This window comes from Python bivittatus, unplaced genomic scaffold, assembly GCF_059951505.1.
Source record: "Python bivittatus isolate LINGU-HERP-01145 unplaced genomic scaffold, Pbiv_v1 ctg000120_np1212, whole genome shotgun sequence".
In the NCBI taxonomy this organism is placed as follows: Eukaryota; Metazoa; Chordata; class Lepidosauria; order Squamata; family Pythonidae; genus Python; species Python bivittatus.
This window is the reverse complement of record NW_028277037.1, coordinates 6,213,074-6,235,426: the sequence shown is the minus strand read 5'-3', so window position 1 is coordinate 6,235,426 and position 22,353 is coordinate 6,213,074. Positions and strand designations below refer to the sequence as shown.

General features: G+C 38.0%; 1 protein-coding gene across 2 annotated transcripts in view; it reads right to left on the bottom strand.

Annotated features, from left to right (window-relative positions):
- SEMA3C (semaphorin 3C) overlaps positions 1 to 22,353 on the bottom strand; it is a 158,659-nt gene that overhangs the window by 6,729 nt on the left and 129,577 nt on the right. Inside the window, exons 13-18 of one of the 2 annotated variants that reach the window (XM_088134903.1) lie at positions 13,481 to 13,569; positions 8,065 to 8,106; positions 6,679 to 6,836; positions 6,212 to 6,244; positions 3,541 to 3,608; positions 1,017 to 1,147 (exon numbers count right to left, since the gene is read on the bottom strand). In XM_088134903.1, the coding sequence (XP_087991029.1) occupies positions 1,017 to 1,147; positions 3,541 to 3,608; positions 6,212 to 6,244; positions 6,679 to 6,836; positions 8,065 to 8,106; positions 13,481 to 13,569 (521 nt within the window). The remainder of the gene's footprint in view (positions 1 to 1,016; positions 1,148 to 3,540; positions 3,609 to 6,211; positions 6,245 to 6,678; positions 6,837 to 8,064; positions 8,107 to 13,480; positions 13,570 to 22,353) is intronic. The other variant, XM_088134904.1, reaches the window with a different exon arrangement.

Sequence of the window (22,353 nt, the reverse complement as noted above, 5' to 3'; positions counted from 1 at the left end):
GGCAGGACTAGAAGTCACGGTCTGCTGGTTTCTAGCCTGGTACCTTCACCACTCCACCAAACTGGCTGTCTGCTGCCAGAATATGAGATCCAGCCAAAGTTAGCCTATTCTGAAGTCTCTCCTATTCAAAATCACTGGGGCTTATCTTTGGCTGGATTAGGCTGTTTTTATTATCACGGAATATCTACTGGATCCTGCCCATCTTACCGATATATAAGTGAAATAAATGAAAGATATAATCATTGGCCTCAGATTTATTTGAATGACCAGGTTAGGGACAGATCATCATGGAGAAAATCCATCTATATGGTTGCTAAGAGTCGACACCGACTTGATGGCACATTATCAATCCATTTTAATTTTGATTTTAAATTAAATTGATTAAACCAGCCAGCTGTGACAGATTTATTAAACAAGCTGACAATAAATCCTGAGGAATTAAGAGAATGACCTAAATTAACTTAAATTAATTAAGAAGTATTGTGAGTATGACCTGAACTATCCTAGAAAATGTAGAAAATCTGACCCTGAAAATTACTGCTCAAAACCAGCATGATTGATGTACCAAGCAGGACTGATTCACACTACAGCATAGAATGAGCTTTGCTGGGCACTGACAATGGGAATCCACAGAGAGGAAGTGATAAATGCACATTGTGATGTGCACACTTTGCCAAGCAAAGTTTATGTTGTGAGTTACAATTAATGTTTTATCCTTTTGGCATCACCACGGCCTTGTCCATAAACAAACTGGTGGATTATAACTGATCCTCCACTCTATCAGATTTTGTTCTTAGTTCACTCATACACACTGAAGCAGCTAAAAGATTTTGCTATCTTGATTATGAGCCTTCTTGATGAGTTAAGGAATACTCTGTTATTTTGTGTAACTTGAAAAAAAACAACAACAACCCAGTGGCTCTATGATCAGTAGACCCAGCCCTGGTGATTGGGCTCTAGTTAACACACATTGTTTCTCCTTTGATCCTTCAGTTCCTTTCAGTAAGGTCACTTACCTCTTTCCTTCTGTCATTGTCCTTTTGCAAAAGCCATTTAATAGAAGCTTGTGGAGATTTAGGTGTGCACTCAAGGAAAGTGGTGTTATTCTTGACTCCATACTGAATGACCTCAGCTGCATTTCGGTAACCTAAAATGTAAATCATAATCCTCAACATCATGATAGTCATAGTTGTGCCAATAATGTTTGGTACACTAGATGCCACACTAAAATATTGGAATAGCACTTGCCATAATAGAAATGGAAAGAATTTAAACTCATCAGTTACAAAAAGTTGCATTACTTGGAACAGGGTACCTTCTATGATGGCATCTTTAACTATCCTAGATCCACTCAGAACTATCTGGGAGACTGGGTATAAATAGCAATCATCATCATCATCATCATCATCATCATCATCATCATTCATCATCATGAATCCGACAAATTCATTCAACAAATTCATTCAACAAGTACCACAATCTGGGTCTTTTCTGATTATTAGGGTTCTATCCAAATGCTTAGGAATCATGGGAGTACCATTGTAGTATGTAGGAAGTTCCAAGAAAGATAGTGTTGTATGAAGTCAGTGATGCCAAGTCTAGTAAATTTAAAACTTCCAAAAATTTGGTGAATCCTTTTGATATGGCTTCAAGACCTCCAATTACTATTGGTATTATAGTTCACTTTTTAACTCCAAAGTCTTTCAGTTCCAATATTATTAGTTTTCCATTTGTTTTATACCAATTAGACTATTCCCACATCTCTTTCTTTCTTTTTTTGCAATAATAGTAATGTTTGGTGTGTTGTGTTTCAGGTGTCTGTCAATGTGTATTTTCAAGTCCAACAAGATCTTGACCTCTTCATTTTCTAAGACTTTTCCAGGTGCGGGATCTTTCAGGGTGTGGTTTTTCAAGTTTCTAATTAACAAGAAAACCATTTTTTGAATATAAATTCCAACACCTGATTTTTACAACACTGTCATGGCATTGCTTATACTCAGTTTGCTATTGTCATCCTGTCTTTTTTCCAGGAGCTCAAGGCAGCTGACATGGGGATTAATCTTTATTTTATCTTCATGAGAATAGCTCTATGAGATAGGCTGTGTCTGAGAGAAACAATGACTGGCCACAGATATCCCATAGTGTTTTTTTTTTAAAGAGGCAGTTTTTGCAAAATCTTCAGATGCAGCAGGAAAAAGAAATCTATCCATATTTAATTATTTTGTAGGTGGTGGCTTTGAAAAGAAGAAAACGCATTAACAACTGCATATGCAGAGAATCTTCTAGGGCAGGGCTCCTCAACCTCAGCAACTTTAAGATGGGTGGATTTGAACTCCCAGAATTCTGGGAGTTGAAGTTCACCCATCTTAAAGTTGCTGAGGTTGAGGAACCCTGTTCTAGGGTACAAAAGGAGAAATACTGGCATAAGGCATGAGGATGGGCCTGACACCACCAAAAACAGTCAAGGGCAATGCAAAGACAATGATCTATGTTCATTTGTGATTGGCTGAGAGACTTTTCACTCAACTCACCATCCCATGATTAGTTGAAAATACTTAAAGGAAGACAAATTGAAATGATAATGTTGCTTTTTTAAAAAAAAAAAAAAGATGGAAATAACTTCAAAACAGTCTGAAGTTTCAGGAGCAGAGATGAAATTTTACCCTGAGTATGGCCAGTCAAACATTCATAAATTGATTTTCCCTTCATAAAAACGTATTCTGGAAACCAAAAACAATTTAGCAATTTATGTTGTCTGTGAGAAAGGATGTTTGTGGAAACCTAGTAGGCTCTGTCCATCTATTTTTAGAAATGCTGCTCATTATAGTCAAAATGTAATAGCCTTATATAACCTTAAGTTTTGGAATCCGAGACAAATTACTGTTTCCAAGTTAAGGGAAGAGGGAAGAAAGAAGTTCTAAGCCTTAAAAAAAAAAAGAAAGAAAGAAAAAAAAGAAAAACTGAGTAACTTTTTATTTGTTGTATATGGGTGTGGGGTTTTTTGTTTGTTTTTGCTATGTTCAGCTTGCTTTATAGCTTTGGTTTTCAAAAACTACCTTCTGTTTTGGAAAAGCTTCAGATGTGTCAGCCCCCCTTCAGTGTAAGAAATAGGACATGAAAACTGAATTAGGGCCCACTTAGGTATCTGCAAAACGACCTAGCTTGCTTGAAGTCCCCATTGAAGTTCTCTTTATTTGGGACTGTATGGCTGATGATGATTCAGGAAACCCATTGACCTGATGCACAACGCATTGAAGTCAGGAAACTAAAGTAGACGTACTCCAAAACGTCAGGGAGATATCTTCACTCGTGGTGTCATGTTGACCAGTATTGTAGGTAGAGCTGTTTTTGGAACAAACCACTCATTGTCCATTAATTTAAATACCTCCTCAAAAACACAGCACACAAAGGAAAGGAAAAAAATATTACACATTTACGGGTACTATACTATTTTTACTAGTACATTAAATGGCCAGTATGATTCACTTAGAAGAATGACCATCTCTTTTTATAACCCAGCCATCTTTCAGTTCAAAGTACCTTTTAGGTTAAATCCTCGGCACTGAGTCATTGGGTTTCCATGTCTCACATCTTGCCTTCGACTCCGCCTATGACATTAAGGGAAAGGAAAGATATGTAACTGCAAAATTCCTTTAAATAGCCAAGTGTTTATTAGGATTTAAAAATACTAAATACTTGTGACTTTTTAAAAAAAAAAACAAACAAACTTCCAAGCAAGGTGATCAATTTATTCCTATGACTAATACTTAGAACTCTACATTACATAAAGATTGAACTGAACTGAACTGAACTGGATTCATATAACTCAGAAAGGTATTCATGCTTCATTATTGTGATATTTTACATATAGCACTAGGTCTATTTAGTCATATTTAGAGCAGATTGAATGAAATTAAAGGAGTTAGACGTGCCTTAGTCACATTGACTTCACTGGGTTTATCTAAAGATAATTAAGTCAAGAAATAATCCACTGTATTATGCTGCACACTGTGTTAAATTGTAGCACTGTGTTAAATGGCAATTGGAAACCATTTCTTTCCATTATTTTAAAGAATGTAAGTCTTTAACATGAAAGTGTGATTCCTTTTGGTGGGATGAATATCCAGAAAGTCATACCATTTAAAATGGAATGTTTATAGGTGTCTGTAGAGAGGGCAAATGCTGAAATGTATATGGTGATACAACTCCAACCCTTACATACCTGAATGTGATGTCATGGCACACAGATACAAAAGAGTAGAGCTTGCATTGTGACATCACAACCATGTATCAGATTTGGGCATCAATCTGGCTAGGAACAGATGCCTATTTCAATTTTAGAAAACTCAGCATTGGAATTATAGATTAAGACTGCAGATCTTGGTTGGAATTCCCAATATTTTTTTCAAAATTATCATTCCCAGTGTTGTTGTTGTTTTTTTTGGAGGGGGGAGGAAGACCAAAATGGATTTTTAGCAAGTACATCTTGATTTTCTATTGTGATCTCTGACTGGCTTCTTCTTTTAGAAGGAACCTTTATTCTCCTTTTAGTATTGTTATACATTAATAAAAAGAATTTGACCCTGTGTTAAAGCACTTATCTACGGCAATTTCTTTTAAGTCCTTACTATTACAGTTGAAAGAGATCACAGACACAGAAGAACAAATGGTTATGTTTTACTTCTTTCAGAAGTGCTATGAACAATGGAAATACCCATTTTTAAAAAGCTTGGAAATTTGGTAAATAACTGCGACATTAATAATATTTGGCAAGCACATAGATGGGTTCTGGCAGCAAGGCCATGATCAAACATCTCTAGTCATGTTTTGGGAACAAAGCTTTGAAGCATCCATAGGGCACAAAAAAGAGACAGAGCAAAATGCAGTCAGTACAAAGGAGTTACTACTACTGTCTAGACTTTGAGACTTGGCTTGTTAGTGATATTTTTCTCAATCATAAACTCTTTTTTAAGAGATAAAGGAACTTATTTCTTAAAAATGTAAAACCCAGACTTCATTATTTACCCATTTACTTTTTTCCCACCAGAACAAGCACACATATTACTGCAAGAGCATGACGTACTCTTCTGTGAGCACAGTGAAGATACCGAGACATTCACAGACATTTCTAAATGTTCGGGTCACATTTTGGCATTTGGATGCAAATTCTGAAACTTGCATCAGCCAAATATCCCTTGTTTTGAGGAACTGTCTTATTTCAGAACAGCACGGCATCCCAGAACAACAGGGAATTACAGTAACAATAGTAACACAGGGAAATATTGTGATACTCTGTCTTGGTTCTAACATCTCTCTAGACAGTGCTGCTGTGTGCTGAACCTTACCTTAGTTGTGGTCTTACAGCCCCTTCTAACTATTGGCAAAAAAAGAGAATATACTCTTAATTAATGCTGTCATCTCAGTAGTTAGGGATTTGGGCATAAACCATCTTTGTGCTCATTTCAAAACAGGTAGCAGTTAAGAAATAATCTGGGCTGAGTGAAAAGAATATACTCCAAGATGCAGCCTGTTAGCAACACATGAAAGCCCTAAAATATAAACCTTTTAAACTTGAAATAACCTTTCACTTAAAATAGAAAACATTCACTTTCCCCCTGCATGGTTTTTGGTTTGTTTAGGATTGGAAAAACCACAATGGGGCCATATCTGCAAAACCCCAGGTGGTTACCCTATATGGGTGGAATGATTCTTTACATTTCTACCTTTTTTGAATAAGAGGACTTGCATATCTAGGGCAGAAAGTTCTAAGTCTGATGTCAGATGGTGGGAGATGTCAACTACAAGACAGGGGAAAAGATCTCATCTTAGATTTTGGGAGTTCATTCAGTCAGGTTACAAAGGGCTAAGTCCTTTGTATATAGGATTCTTTCAATACACAATATGTAAGGAGGAAATATAGAGGCTGTTTGCTGCAAAGAAGTACCAGCATGGTCTCTTAGCCCAGAGTTGGCCATTAGAAAGTATAATCTGAGCTACTTCTGTGTTACCATCTTCATTATGGAAATCACAGGAATAGGGAAAACTGCCTTAAATCAAGTTCTTCCAACTAGACTGAAAGGTACTGATTTTCCAAAGTTGTAGGCAACAGGTTTTTCTTCTCCATTTTGGGACTGATCCTGAACTTGGGAATTTCTACACATCAATCATATGTTCTGCTATAGTGTTAGAAATAGGAAGGAAGAAAACCCACCTCAACAGCTCTTCTCCTGGATAAATCATCTTCCTGGGGCAATATTAAAAATAAAACATTAAATATTAAAAAAAAATAGAGAATGGAATCAAAGTGGGATGTGCATTCAAATGGAAGTATCACAACAGTTATAAGATTTTCCAGGAGAAAGAATCCTGCTGTCAGTAAATTATTCTGTTCCTTATTATTGAATGAAATTTTCTAGTTGAAAACTTTCAAAGAAAGGACAGTGGGATCCTTGGTCTATAGGAAGCAACACAAATTTCTACACTGGCAAACTTCAAAGGGGCAACACTGTCTTCTTAATTTGGGAAACATCTAGATGGACAGCCTGACCCTGTCAAAAATTAAGAAGCAATGAAAGTCTTCTGTGTGGTCCTATTCCATCCCCACTAAATGAACACAATGTTAAAACCACAGTTGCATTTCTCTCTGCAAACCTTATCAGGTGGCCTATCCTTATTCACCTTTTGCCCGTTGGGTAGAACCTGGAGCAGGCATTGCCATCCCAGGCACAGTAAGGGTCTCTGGCCAGGCAGCAATCAGCACAGGCTGTTCCATAGATGTGGCAACGGTGTAAGGAAACCTGGGTGATGCCTTCATCAGAGCTCACGTACAACTGTTGCTGTTCAAAAGGAAATGGATAGGTTTCTTTCAGGTTCTGGAATTGAAGGAAGATGTCTAGCCTGGATGCAACATCTATCTTCTCCTGCTCTCTTCAAAGGATTACAAAGCCAAGAGCTGGGTCACCAATGCCAAAATGAACGCAGGGAGCTCTTTGGTTATTATTGCATTACACTTCCCTTTTAGAATATATTTAAGAAGAATCTTAAAACTTTCAAAACATTGAGGGTAATAGTTAAATCTGTCAGGAAAAAAGCTGAAGTCCTTCTAGAGAATATGATATATTGTTTTTTTTCCCCTTGGTATTTTATCCCCACCAGTCCTCTGCCCACCCTGCCAGGAAGCATCATTATTATGCTAGATGCCATCTTTCACGTTTACAATATTTTTTTCATGTCTTGTATGGCAAAATCTGCATGTTATATGAGAAACGAAGGGTGCACTTTGTACTTCTGAAGTCCCCATCTGCATGTTAAATCAAGTCTCCTTCAAGTCAGCCTTGACTTCTGATAACTGTGCACTTTCTTGAAAATAATACAGAAGTGATTTGCCATTGTCTTCTGGATTTTTAAAAGCTTCTTAGTCCTGTCTCCCATCCAAATCTGACCCTGTTTAGGTTTTTAGCTTTTTCAGGATCAGCCAGAATCAGCTAGGTTATGCCTACCTCCTGATATCTGCATACTTCCAATAAAAATATGCACGGAGAGTTCTAACTCCCTTGATTTCAGTTCCAGATAATTTGGTGTGTGACTTGAAGTTCACACAGAAATGAAAAGCATATTAAGTATATATACTGTGCTCACTGCTCTATGAGTATATATATGAGGATGCACTGGCGCATAGCGCACACACACACACAAAGTGGGGAGATAAACATGAGTGACACCCTTTCAAAACCCTTCTCAGTAAAGATCTTATCTTTGGCATAAAACACATTCCTACTTTTCACCCTAATCCACCTCATAGGTTGATTGTTTGACTATGATATCTTGGAAAAAATAACAAGAAAGTGTTTATAAAATAAGTCAGACCCTGACTGAGTTGATTAAAACAAAGTTATATCGGTGGGACAAGTTAGGCTTGACATGTCTTGGCAACTTGATTTAAGTTCAGTAACCTGGTTCAAGATTCAACCCAAGGTGTACAACTTAAGTATTTGTACCAAATGCATTTAAATAGTTATAAACCCCAAACTATAATTGCTTAATGATGGTTCTTCCTCTCAGTACCTTTTTAGATGAAATGGCCATTGTGGTTATTGGAGCATTATTCTGGAAAAGAAAAATAAATGATAGCTTAGATTCCAAAACTTCTACTTTGGTTAATCTAGTCTTAACAGTTTCCAGGCCATAAAGTAACAGTCCAGTCTTCTGATAATAACCTTTCTGTCTTTTCCAGCTTCGCAACTTGCTCCTCACCATTTCCTGTGACAGCATAATATCCAACATTAATAAAACTCTGACCAGGCGCATGAACCTTATGGCACTGACACTTATGGGTCTACTACATGAAGGGTACTATCTCAGGACTGAAGATAGTCAGTCTGTGCTGTTAAACCACCTCTTTCCAAATATAAATCCTTGCATTTATGTTTTGAAAAATGATAGCATGTATCATTTTGGGTCACAGCTCATATTTAATTAGCATGTAAACAGGATGGGGGAAATATCAAATATTTCTTGAGCACAATTTCATAGCTTTGCTTTGGATTATCAAGGCAACCCGTCAGCATTACAAATGAAGTGTTGGCACATTTGACTTTTTGTTTGCATTCAACTTATTCAGAAGACACGTCCAGCTAACCAGTTGTAGCTCTCTTTTGCTTCTTTGGCCCAGAGTTGGAAACAGAAAGAGGACAAAGGAGCAATGTGAAGTGTTAACAGGATGTCCTACTAAACTAGCAAGACAATATACCCTTTGTAAAACACACTCATATGATAACCAAGAGGAGGATATATCATTTTCCAGGGCTCAAAGATTAACAGGAATAATCGCATAAGAAAATGAAGTGCAAATCAAGCTGAAATGTATCCCTCTACAAGATATGAGGCGCAGTAGCCTAAATTTAGGCAGAAAGTCGACTTAGTCTTTGGATGGCTGACTTTTCTGCATAGGGTTCAACTCTAACTCCATCCAGGCACAATTATGGAACACTGAACCCCATCAACCCCTTTTTCTCACCTAGTTTGCCATGAAACAGAGTTGGAAGAGTGCCCCCCCCCCAAATATATATCTTTGTCCATTACAGAACTCACTGCCAGAGTCTGGTGATGCAAAATACACCTCTCAATTGAATAGGTTGCAGAGACTAAGCCACGCCTACAGATGTCTTTCTGACCAATGGATAAACACAATGCCAGGCTGAATGACATCACTGTCTTTGAGCCAGTGGTATCCCATGAACCCCTGAACCAGGCGTATACTTGCTACTATACTCCTGGTGCACGGGCTCATGGGATATGAAGGACCTCCTGGAGAAGGTCAGCATGGATTCTGTTCCATTCATTCATTCATTCATTCATTCATTCATTCATTCATTCATTCATTTATAAACTTGTAGTATAACTGTGTGCTGCCACAGTCATGAATAAAAAGACTTGACTGGGCTAGCAGCTGATAGAGTGAAGCATGTTGTGGGAAAAGGGCCATGAGATCTGTTTCTACCAGGCTTAGATCTCTAAGTGGGATGATTCTTCATTTTATATTTATATCATTTTATATAAAATATTAAATATGCTGTGGCAAGGATAATACTACTGCACAACGCTTCACAGAGAAAGAACCCTCTTGAGGAGGAAGCACTATATTTGGACTGATCAACTGAGAGCTCCCCCATCCAGCAAGCAGTGGGGGAAAAATATGACCAAAGTATATTTTTGAATAGAATGAATAACGTGGATTCTCATTCTCTCGCTCATAATTCAAAGATCTTGGGGTAGTCAGTCTTTTGGGGCAAGGGCACATCTGGAATTTTGAAAGCAAGCGGCCACAAAAGATGTACCTATTCCTAAAAAATGCCAGGTGGACATGTTTATGGATTTTTCCTGGAAAGAACATGGACATATTGGTAAATGGAATGCTGAACTACAAATGTTGTTTCCAAGATTCTGTAACCAGATGCTTATTTTTTTCAATAAATCTGGCTGGTAAGGTTTTTCTAAACCATCTTTTTTGACTGTGAGTGCCAGGGGCTTGATAAGCCTCCTCAGTCAGAAACACCCATTTACCAAAAGGTGAATTAGCCTCACAGGTTGCTCTTTGATCAGTAAGACCTCAGTAAGGCCAAATCATTACCAGTGTTATTGTGCAATTATTGTGTACATATTGATTTGTAGCCACCTAGTTCCTTGTGGTATGTATTTGTGAATGGACATGTATAAGCAATGAAGCATATGAGAACCATTTAAAGCAAGGCATAGAGATAGAAGGGTTTGTTCTGGAACCATATGGAAAAAATATCTGAACAAAGTTTTCTAAGAAGTCATAGCTCTCACCAGAGAACATTCCCTATGTGAATTGAATGAGACATTGGTATTCAAGTGGAAATGTGCCAGGAGGTGTGAGCTGAATATCAAGCTGGGACTGGCCAAACCTTTCAAAAGCCATAAAGGGGAATGAGAATTGCACTCTTTCAGAATCATCACTCACTACAAAGTACTACTACGAAGTCCCTGTCTAATTTTTATGGAATGTAAATCTGTTAGGCATTGAACTGGAAGAGGCGTGTGTGTGTTTGTGAAGGTAGTGTATGAGGAAAGTTCTTAGTTCAAAAAATGAAGTAAAAATTGAAACTTACATTTGTTTCATTATGCTCCTGAATCTCTTTCTTTAGAACCCTCTGCATGACCCCTTTGGGGGACCAAAGTAATGCTAGAATCTCATGCTTTGCTTTGCAGCTTCCTACTGTATGTATCTGTAGCTTTATCTGGACCTGGACATGTTTAAGAAAAGTTGGGTGAGGCACAAAACATAGGAAGCATCAAGGGAGGAGTTTGGGGGCACACAGGTGCCTGCAGCATTTACAGTACCCACTCCAGATTTAATCCAATGAAGCTGAATTATGGGAACTTTCAGAAAGCCAAGTTTATGAATAAAGGTTTCATGGAATTCCAGGCATGAAGATCCTAGAGAAAAATCCTTCTAAGATCATAGATACCATAAATGGTGTCACTGGGGAACATCAACAAGTCTGGGTTATTGCCCTCCTGGTCTTTCATTTAGAATTAGGAAACTAGATTAGGTAGGATATTGGTCTAATTCAGCAGCATTTTTCTTACATTGCTACATTAACATATAACAGTACACCCAATGATGTACTGTAAGGGGACTCAACAATCAATTTGGACTGGAGAGGTGGCATTCATTTACATGGGTTTGACTTAATACTGTACACTTCACATCTGATTCACATGAAAATATTTTTTCTCCTATGCAGTGTGTAAGAAATGGCAAAGAGAGCATGCTAAGGATTTCTCAGTCCAATTGGAGGTGAGGAATACCTTCTCAGCAGTTAGTGACAGATGTCAAATCAGATATGACGTGATATCATCCCTGCAGGCCTCCTTAGAGGGTACAGCCCACTGCGACTTTATTCTCTGAACTTGGACCAGACAAGCCCTAGTTAATTTTCTCTCTCAGGTATTTATCCTTATCTTCTATCACGCTTGCAAGTCTTAATTTTCATTGTGAGTTTAAAAGGGGAGACACAGGGAAAATGAGCTGTGAAACAGGGAGCAGATAAGGATAAGGAAGCAACAGGCAGCCAAAAACTCTGAAATGCTCTCCACATCATCTCTGGAGAACTTTCAGAATGCTTAACAGAAATTGTCGAAGGGATTTTCCAGACTTTTGCCTGGAAAGAAACTCTGAGGGATTGCAAAACCCGCCAGCTCCCCAATTCTTCTACACGCTGAATTATATTCAAGCTATAGTGTAATTTTCAGACCCTCTCCACTGTCTTCATCACTTATCCCATCTTCAAAAGCTACAGGTTCCCCTCACCACACCCTAAATCCACCTTCCCTTTGTTGCCTGTGAAAATGAGGCTGTATTAAAAAGGGAAGTATTTTCCCCTTTCCCTTCTCTCTACTCCCTAAGAGTATGCCAGGGCACTGGGATTTTGGAAAAGGCAATTCTCCCAAAGGATCTTATAAGCTGGAAAGCTGGAATGCAAGATAGGCCAAATTCAGCCTGGCTCAGAAAGAATCTGAGTTGTTTCCTGATTCTTTTTTTCTTTTTCTGCAAAGCAGTTCAGCCTATAGCTGTCCCAGTCCAATATGAGCATGGGAATGGGAAAGAGGAGTTCAAAAGTCAGACTTGGCTTAGATGTAACTGCTTTTCTTAGTATAAATTATAACTTGGATGCAAATGTTGGCAAACAATAAATGTCTCTGGATCCACTAATAGTTCCTCTCCATCTTCTGTGGACCTCCAAATACCCAGAAAAAGTGCATGAACTGGGTCTTTGAAGATGAGGAATGTCTACTTTTGACTAACATGACTCTTCTTTTAGCCATCAGTGTCATGGTTCAATAAAATGATGTTGTCTTTGTTGAAAGTGTACAAAGAGAAGTATATACATTCAGGGGAGAATAACGTAACCTTAATCTACACAATAACATTGGGTCATGCTATGGTTTTTCTCCCTAAATCTCTTCTTTATAGCTCTGACTGATTGAGGCCTATAGCTTTCCAGTACCAGTAACATTTGGGTTATGGAGAAAAAAGAAAGGGAAGCTGATTTTTTTAAGATCTGAGGCTTAGCGTCAGAAACCTTATCAACTAACACACACACACACACACACACACAAAATTTGACATCCCAGCACAAGAGATTGTAATCATGATATCAGAAAAACAAAAACAAAAAGTTAGATTTTCTGGCAGCTGTTCTAACCTGGAAAGAACTATCAACATTCTTTAAGCCAGGCTGACAATATAAGAAAAACAAGCCATTTAAAAATATTGAAATCCTGCTTTTCTTCACTTAGAAAAATCCAGCTTCACAATATTAATACAATAAATCCTCATCTTAACAGACCCACTGAGAGAGTGGGCATCTGTTCTTAAATGTCTGTTCAATGTCTTCATGGTGATTTGAATCATTTAATGAAACGATTATGCAAATTACATTATTTGTGTTAATGTACATCATTGGCGTGATGTTATGATGCAAATGAGGTAAATTAGCACAAACCATGTCATTTGCATCGTGACATGATGCAAATAGCATAAATTGCCACAGAAATTTGGTCTCCTGTAAGCAGACTATAAATTGCTGCAAAAATTTGGTCTACTATATCAAGGTTTCACTGTAACTAGAAAATGCAGTGATTTTCATTTTACTCTTTACCAAAGAAATATTCCCTCTTGTCAAGCTAATTTAGATGAAAGTGCCAATAGTAAAAAAAATATATATAGGTAGCTCAGGGTTGAACTGTTAAATTTTTGGTATTCTGTGAACTTCTTTTTTTCCCCCCTGCAGATGTTTCATTACTAGGGAAGGTACCATCATTAGTGCATAGGAAAGTGAATTTTGCTGATTGTTTATATATGGTAGTTTGCCCTGATACTCATCTATTTCCTTGTTAGATGGAAGTAATTTGATGGGGAAAAAAGGAATGAATAATCTTGAGAAAGACCAACCTTAAAAACTTCCAGTTCTTCTAAGATGAGCTCTCCACTAGCCGATGAGTTAGTGGGCAGTACCACCACCTTCTGCACTGTTCCCTGGTCTGTAAAAGAGACGAAATGGACCATATTTGAGACCATTTTATAAAGCAGAAAATAAGAGCTGAATTTCCACTGCATACAATACAAAGATGAGCAAATGTTGGTGGGATATACAAAACAGAGAAATGAGGTGCGCCTTGTAAAAACAGAGAAAGAGGTCTTCAGTAGACCAGTTGTGAAAGCACTCCAAATATTGTTTCTCTTGACAACATACATTTTTCCAAGCACATTCACTGCACATTTCCTTAGTTCAAATTTGGTAGCAATCTTAAATCAAGTATTACTGTTGTTCTGAGACAATGGAAACAGAAAAAAGATTGTTCTATCAAAAAAGCAAAAAAGCAAAAAAAATTGTTGGCTCAACACATTTATCAAGGATCCCTGAGACACTCATATAGTGGTTACGTAGCTCTCTTGTTTGCACACCACCACCTCTCCATGTTTTCCTGTAATGTGCAATTATTGCAGTACAACGGTGTTTCCCTATTTTGCTGAAATGCTCTCCTTTCACTTCTTATATAATAACAAATGAGTAAAAAGAAGCCGAAGAAACCTTGAACGACCTTACAGATTTTGAACTCTTCTCTGCACGTATATTAATCACGGCTTTTCTTTGGGGTCTATATAGCAACTTGTTACACATTGCATTTCAAGTAAATGAGTCTTGTTTATTGTGGCAACAATTCCCAAGATATGCAAATGTAAACACATAATGGGGGGAAAATAAACAGTCTACCAAAGAATCAAATTAAAGAAATAAGCTCCAGTACTACAGTTGTTCTCTGACACTTTCAGACACCGAGTTATCTGCATTCATTCAAACATACACAGAAAGCCGCGCATGAAATCTCTCAGAGCTGGACATTCAAGAACGCTTCCTTTCAGATGTCAAGATCAGCTTCCCCTTACAGAGGCAGCTACAATTTATGGAAAAAAATAGATCCACAATTGTTCATTTTTGCACAATTATTGTCCTGGTAAAAAGGCTAGAATATTTCAGAACTATGCTAATGTGGCCACTGAATCCAAGGGAGATTTGGAGAATTCTTATCAAGGGTATCTTTTTATTATACTTGGCTAGAAGGAACATTTATCATCACGACATTTTAAAGTATCTTATTGGGAAGAGTAATAATATTATCATGACCGATAAAATAGTTAAGACAGATACAAAATTTTAAGAGTCATGGAAGTGCTTTAAACTCTCTCAGAATTTAACAAATGTGTGAATTATATATCAACCATTTTTTTTTCCTTTTAAAATGTCTCTTGGTGTGTGTGTTTGGTTAATCCTCCTCCAAACCAATCACAGTTCTATTGGAACATTTTAAAGTTCCATCGTAACTTAAGGAGCGGTGGTTGGAAAAGGAAATGATGAAAACCCACTTCTTATTTTTCATATGCTGCACAAAACAAAAACAAAAACAAAAACCCTAAACCAAACCCTTCCACCAGGTTTTCAACTATTTCCATAAACTCAAAAAGATGGGAGCAGAATGGATCTTTGTGGGGGCACATCATTCCAAAAGCAAGAACAATCACACAAAGATCTTCTTTCTCTCATGATTGCAATAATTGTAGCTAATGTGTTAATAAGTACATGCCATTTGCTTTATTAACTGATACACCCTCCCCTTCCAAACTGAAATCTGCAGCAATTGGGGAATAAAAACTGAGCTGCAAATAGGAAGGACCTATTCAACTTTGCCATGAACAGAAAAGGCAGCTTCAGACCAGTGATTATATTTCCATTTTAAGCCCCACATCTGCAAAATAATACTAAGACTTCTCTGTAAGTTGGTATAAAGCTGTGTTTTTCAAACTTGGGAACTTGAAGATGTGTGGACATCAACTCCCAAAATTCCTTGGCCAGCATGCAAAGGTTATTGGGGTGAAGTAGATACGATGTACTCTGAACCCCCAAAAGCATGATATACATGCTTATTTTTAAAAGTATTACTATAAGTCCCATTTTTCTTATGAGGATTTGGAAAAAAGCCAGGAAACAAGACATTAGAAGAGTAAAATAGCCAAGAGGCTGAGAAATGGAGCAAAAAATAGGTGTATGGAAGCTGTGTACCGACAAGGAAGGACTGAGATGAGAAAACTAAATATTGACCCACATCGTCAACTGACAGAAGTATGGCCTACTTCTACAGAACTCAAATATGACCGTTTATATTCAAGCATGGTTCACAGCTTGGATAGTACAGAACACACAGATGTTTGGCTGCTACACAGTATGTTCCACTGACTAATTCAAGATAAAAGTTTAAATCTTTCCGTACATTTTCATATAAATCATCCCAAAGAGAATGTTCTAGTTAGTACTGTAAACTTCAAAAGTCAGACTTCAAAACAGACTTCCATGAAGCCATTTTCCCTTAAACAAATAAACAAATAAACATGGGATAAAGGCTGACAGAGCAACCCCTCCTGCCCACATCACAAAAAAACCCATCACCACAATTGTTAGGAAGTGCTGGCCCAGATTGCAGCTTCATGGCAGTTTTGCTTTGAGGTGGTCCCTTTTTGGTTTAAAGATGGGACCAGCTGCAATTTCAGATCTAGCGTAAACATAACATTTTGATTGGGAGTATTTGACCTTGAGGTCAAGCAGAAAAAAGCAAAAAAAGGTGAAAAGCATAAAAATGAGCCCATTTTCTGCATTCTGGTTGAAATATTTATCCCGCATAAGAGAATATCTGTAGCTCGGGGTTGAACTGTGGAGTTCTTGGTGCTCTCTGAGCTTCGTTGTTTGCTTGCAGATGTTTCATTAGCCAATTAGATAACATCATCAGAAATATTTATTCCTGTAAGGAAGAGCACAACTTTTGGGGGGTGCCAAAAATGGTCTGTACCACCTTAAGGAACTGCCCTATTAAGTTTTACTTGCCTTATGAAAACTCATTGTTCTGCTCGGTCAAGTGTGCTTCCGGTTATCAATTTCCATGCTTTGTTTCCAATTGGAAAGCTTCTACTAAGACGAAATCATTTCAAAAGCAGCAAAAAAGATGTGAAGATGTCCATTCAGCATAGACAATACCCAATGATGAGCCTTCATTGTAAAATGGCTTATTTTATGGGCTGAGCAATTTTATCACATCTTCATCTACTGGGGCACAGGGCAATTGTTTGATCTTCTGGGACTATCCTCACTCCTTCACTTGAATCACACACTAACCTTCTTCAGATAGCAAGTCGTCATATAAATTCAGCTGTCCTTCATCCCTCAGGCTTAGCATTGCATTCCCAGCATCTTTGTACCTCCTATCCTCCAAAAATCTGAAGGGGATGAAGCCACTTTCTTCATGTGAATAATGTCTACACATGATGCACAACCCTGAACAACCAAGCTCTAAATTGTGTGGGGCCACTTCCGTGGACACCGGTTCTCCCCTTCAGACTCACCACCACCAATATGTGGTGAGCGGAAATGGTGCACAAGAGAAGAAAGTGGCAGGAAGTTTCCTTCACACAACAGAATAAGGAGAAAGCATAACACCTGAACAGTTGCCAAGGTCTCATGTGTGGTGACTGGTTTTTAGCCAGGGAATCAGTGCACCTTAATTTGAGACTCACTGAGTTCATTCCCACAACATGCCTCATCAAATTACTCAAGAGATTGAATGGCTGTGTTTGTATAGCACACAAAACAGTGGTTAGTTTTAGCTTGGATTTATTTTTTTCCAGTCTCAGCATGTTTTATATGCTGAGCTGTTAGTTTATGATTCAGTGTCTTGTGTGAAAAATGAGGTAATTTAGTAATCAGATTAAATATATTGTGCAAATATTTTCAGATGCCACATTCCTTTGAACTACATGGAAATTGACAGCTGGACAACAGAAATGGATTCTCTGTGGCCTGTTTATTACCAGGAGATTAGCTCCTCGCATGGGAAGGATAAATTTATGGCCCTAATTCCTCAGTGGATTAAAACCTGATGTTACTTGTGACTTTTGAATGAATTGCCTATAGATGTAAGTTATATATGGATGATTACAATGAAATACGGCCATTTTTACTGAAACCATTATGTAAAAATTCATGGATATACATCTATATATGCACGAGAAACCCATACATATAATTTATACTATAGCTATTGCATTTTCTTTTTCTCTTTTTAAATGTTATATGTATACGTGTATGTGTGTGTTTGTGTGCGTGTGTGTATTGTCTGTTCTGCTAAATAAAGCAAAAGCAGAAACAAATAAAATAAGCCCAACAACCAGTATTGTGCAAACTCGGCTGTAAAGTACAATACTTTGTCTTGGCTTCTATTACAGATATGCAAAACATATTATTTCCTAGCATTAAGCAAACATGTGCGTTATCCATAATTCTGCTTAATACAGTGCATTTTCGTGTTCACGGTCACCTGCTACACTCAGTTTATAACTCTGTTTTCCTTTTTAATACTGCAAAAATTGCATTTCGAATTTGAGGAAAAGGCAATTTTAAAGCCTTCTGGTTCTCCTATGCTGTCAAATTGGCTGGTGGAAATCTGATAAATTTGTACAGCAAAGCAAAGCAAAGCAAAATGAATTCTGCATCTACCTTAGCCCCAGGAAGCCTACTCAGAATGTGTATGTAGATCAGTCCTGAAGTGAAATAGGAGCACTTTCTGAACTTGGCTTGGAAAGCCCATAATTTGTAGAATGATTGATATTATAGACAGCGGTAGACGTAACTAGCGCAGTTTTGGCTTAGCTCAGCATTCACCCATAGTAAGCTCATCTTAAGCTTAAATGTTGCCACTGTGCCAAGCCCCATTTGCCAGAGGGCTGCTGCAGACCCTACCATCAATTACCAAGCCTGTCAATGTTACACAATACAGTTTTTACACTCCCCAGAAGGAAATGGTCACAAACGTTTTAATTAACTTGTCATCTTTGTTCCGACTTTCTTTGTTGACGGATGTCTTTAGTAAATCCTTTGCAATCCCTTTGAGACCACAAAAGGGAGGGATACACTGATCTGGGTAACTTATGCACTTAGTTTGCATTAAAAAAAAAAAAGTTATCCATTGGTTATTTATGTGATTGACGTCTGAGGCATTTCAACACAGGCCAAGCCAAAGAAAGCAGGTTACCCAACTGGAACCATCTGAATAATGCTCCATTTGCAAGGAGAGAAACAGAATGTGAGCGATAGATTCTTACGGTTTCCAGGAGTTGACAAACAATTGGAACTGGCTCTCCATATGAGTTGACCACACGACAACCTCTCTAATACAAACTTGCTAATCTGAGCCAGGCAAGTTTTTTTCCTATTTCTAATTTTTGGGGATAAGCACTGAAAGGATCATAGTCATCCATGGGGGTGGGGTGGGATCAAGGAAAGAGAATTATGACCAAAGCAACACTGCAACATTGTGATGCAAACTCTGCTCCTTTTGACTGTGTGCCATGATGTCACTACATATAAGAAAGGGATGGGACTTATATTGTTGTTGTTGCTGTTCAGTTGTTAAGTCATGTCTGACTCTTCGTGACCCCATGAACCATATTGCGCCAGGCCTTCCTGTCCTTCACTGCCTCCCTGAGTTTGCTCAGTTTCATGGTCATTGCTTCGGTGCTGCTATCTAACCATCTCATCCTCTGCCGTCCCCTTCTCCTTTTGCCTTCAATCTTTCCCAGCATCAGGGTCTTTTCCAAAGAGTCCTCTCTTCACATTAGGTGACCAAAGTATCTGAGCTTGAGCTTCATTATCGATCCTTCCAATGAGCAGTCAGGATTGATTTCCTTTAAGATTGACTGGGTTGACCTCCTAGCAGTCCAGGGGACTCTTAAGAGTCTTCTCCAGCACCACAGTTCAAAGGCATCAATTCTTCGGCGCTCAGCCTTCTTTATGGTCCAGCTCTCACAGCCATACATTACTGGAGAAGGAAATGGCAACCCACTCCAGTATCCTTGCCAAGAAAACCCCATGGACAATGTTAAAAGGGACTTATATTACAGCAGTGCAATGCTAATTACATCATTTTGATAAAAGACTCTGATAGAGTGGACACCTCTGGGAGGGGGAATCAGGTCAATGAAACAGGGAATGGGGTAACTATTCTTTGATTTTTTTTTTTTAATTTGCCCTAGTATTTGCAGATGCAGAAGTCAGATAGCAAATGGATGAGTGTTGCAGTTTACGGTATACAATGTTAGGTGAAAAGGCAATACCAAACTCCAATATCTGCTCTGCCTTGAAGCTCAAGTTTGACGTTCGAATGAAATTTGCAAGTTTCATTATAAACAGAATGGCAAGAAGGGATGTATTAAAAGTTGAACCAAATGAAATTCTCACTGCTCACAATAGTCAGATTCAATATATTCCCAGCAAGAAGGGAAAAAAATTACTAGGAAGAAAAAAAAAAAACAACCTGTGATGGCCCAGCCTTCAACGTAGCAGTTAAGGTTGAGTAGACTGTCAGAAGCAAAAGAGATGTTGCCTTGAGTTCATTACCATAAATCTGCCTGTATACACAGGGATTTTCACACAGCTTTTAAAGCCCTCTGTGTGGAGGAGAAGAAAACCCCGTCTGCTCGGCTTTCACCAACATTCCTCCCCTTGAAGTAAATTACTACTGATCAGGGTGAAGAATTACTACATGATGCTTATATTTGTCATTGCTTCCTCGAATAAATCTTTTCATTCGTAAGACAATCTATTATCCTAGCGATGAGTTTTCTCTGAAAAGAGTATTGCTTGATGGAAACCCAGTAAGAAGAAGGAAGTATATTACTTTCTGCTGGATCACTGAAGAGAAATATGGTGGATCACCAACATGGAAGATTTGTTTATACATTTTATGTTGATTACATCATTGCTTGACAATTTCTATATTCTCCATCTGTTTTTATAACTTTCTCCTAACTTTTTTTCTTACAAACTTGTATAAATATTCTAATAAATGTACCATTTATAAATGAATACTTAATATAGTTTCTGCACGCTTTCTTATAATTTTAAAAACATTGTAAATCAGCCCAAGCTTATAAAATTCTTATCCATCCATAATCTTGTCACTTGTTTTTGTTTTCCCCCTATTTTAACCTACTCTGAGAAGAAAAGCAACATATTTGGCGAATGGAAATAAACGTTTTTGTGAGTACTGTTCATTACTATAAAAAGGCGAGGCAACGTTGCAATGTTTTGATTGAAGTTCACTGGATGCCAACAGGATAGAAGATTTCCTTAACTGTGATATCTTCTCTATGGGTTCATGTCTCTTCTAAGTCCACCTTGGGAAAAGTTGCCTTGTACCTCTACTGTAATCTTTTCAGCACCACATGAAGGTACTCATATTCTCTGAGACATTCTGGGAAGTAGATTACAGATATTGTGACAAGAGTAATGCCATATGAATGATGGCTGAAAGCTTGACCCCGGGTGACTACGTGGACAGATCCATGTTGTTTTATTGGCAGCGAGAAGAAAGTTGTCTACCACTATCTAGTTTTGGGATTCTTTTCCTATTGGATTTCTACAAACTTGGGATTTCCTAGTCGTTTCTCATTCAATTAGTTACCTGCTTCACTTTTTCAGGATCATACAATATTGACTAACTTCTTTTCAGCACTAAGTATCTTATTTTTTCCCCCCCTGTATTAACTGGGTTGTAAGGTGGATTTTGCTATTTTGTTATACTTGCATACATTGAATGCCATATTTCATTGAATGTTTCCTATTGGTGGGATTAAAAATAATAAATAAACAAATAACAGTGGCAAAGACATTCTTGATTCTTGGGCTAGAGGGATGTAGAAAGTCTCTGGATGCTTAACCTCTCTCAGCTGAATACCAAATGGTATGAATGAAAGATAGAAATTGGTGTGCATTCCATTTATATGGGAGAATAAAAACAATCTTGTATTGTAGCCACTGATTCACTCAGTTTGTTCATTCAACCTAAATCCTGTAAGACTTCTGGGCAGTTGCCAATGTTATATGTGTATGAAACATTCAGGGTAAATAGTAAGTAACAGTAAAAACTCCATTGTAAATTGTGACTAAAACATAAATGATAGACCTTATTAAAATAAACGTAAATATCACACAATAGCACAAAAGCTATAATTCAGCTGCATATTCAAATCAAGGTGGCATCAGAAATGTTGTGCATCTTCCTAAATGAAGTCAAAGTAGGGGCAAGTTTGATCTCAACAGGAATGTGGTTCCAAAAGACAGCTACAGCTCCTTAAAAGCGGTACAGCTCTGAGCCTCAGTGCCACACCTCAGCCTGGGATACTATTAGCCATTTCTCCAGGACTCCCCAGTTGGTTGGATTGATTCTTGGCAGAGAATGCAGCCCTAGGTGCTGTTCCATAGAGGGCCTTATGAGTAGAAACCAGCACTTTGAATTGTATCTGGAAACTGATTGACAACCAATGCAGGGCCTGTAGCAAAGGCATAATGTGTTCCTGGTAGAAACTGTTGGTGAACAAACTGTAATGGGCTGTGAGAATAACCCTGAGAGATAGGAGGAACAGCTGCAGCCTAGACAACGGCCTGGTAAGAGAAATTTGACTCCAAAGCAGGAATGGGGTGGAGAAAGTGTCTCTGAATTGACCTTCCTTAGTTCTCTGGAACATAAAGAAAGGAGAGCAGGAAAGTGTTTTCAGATTTGCAAGATTCTGTTACTGTAACCTTACAATAAAGGTAGTGTGAGTATTCTTGGTTCTGGTTTCCTGTTCTGGACTATCTTGAAGGGCTGACCCCAACCAGCTTCCTGTATCTTGTACCAACTGCACTTTCCAAAGCGTCTTTGGAGGCAGCGCCATGGAGTATG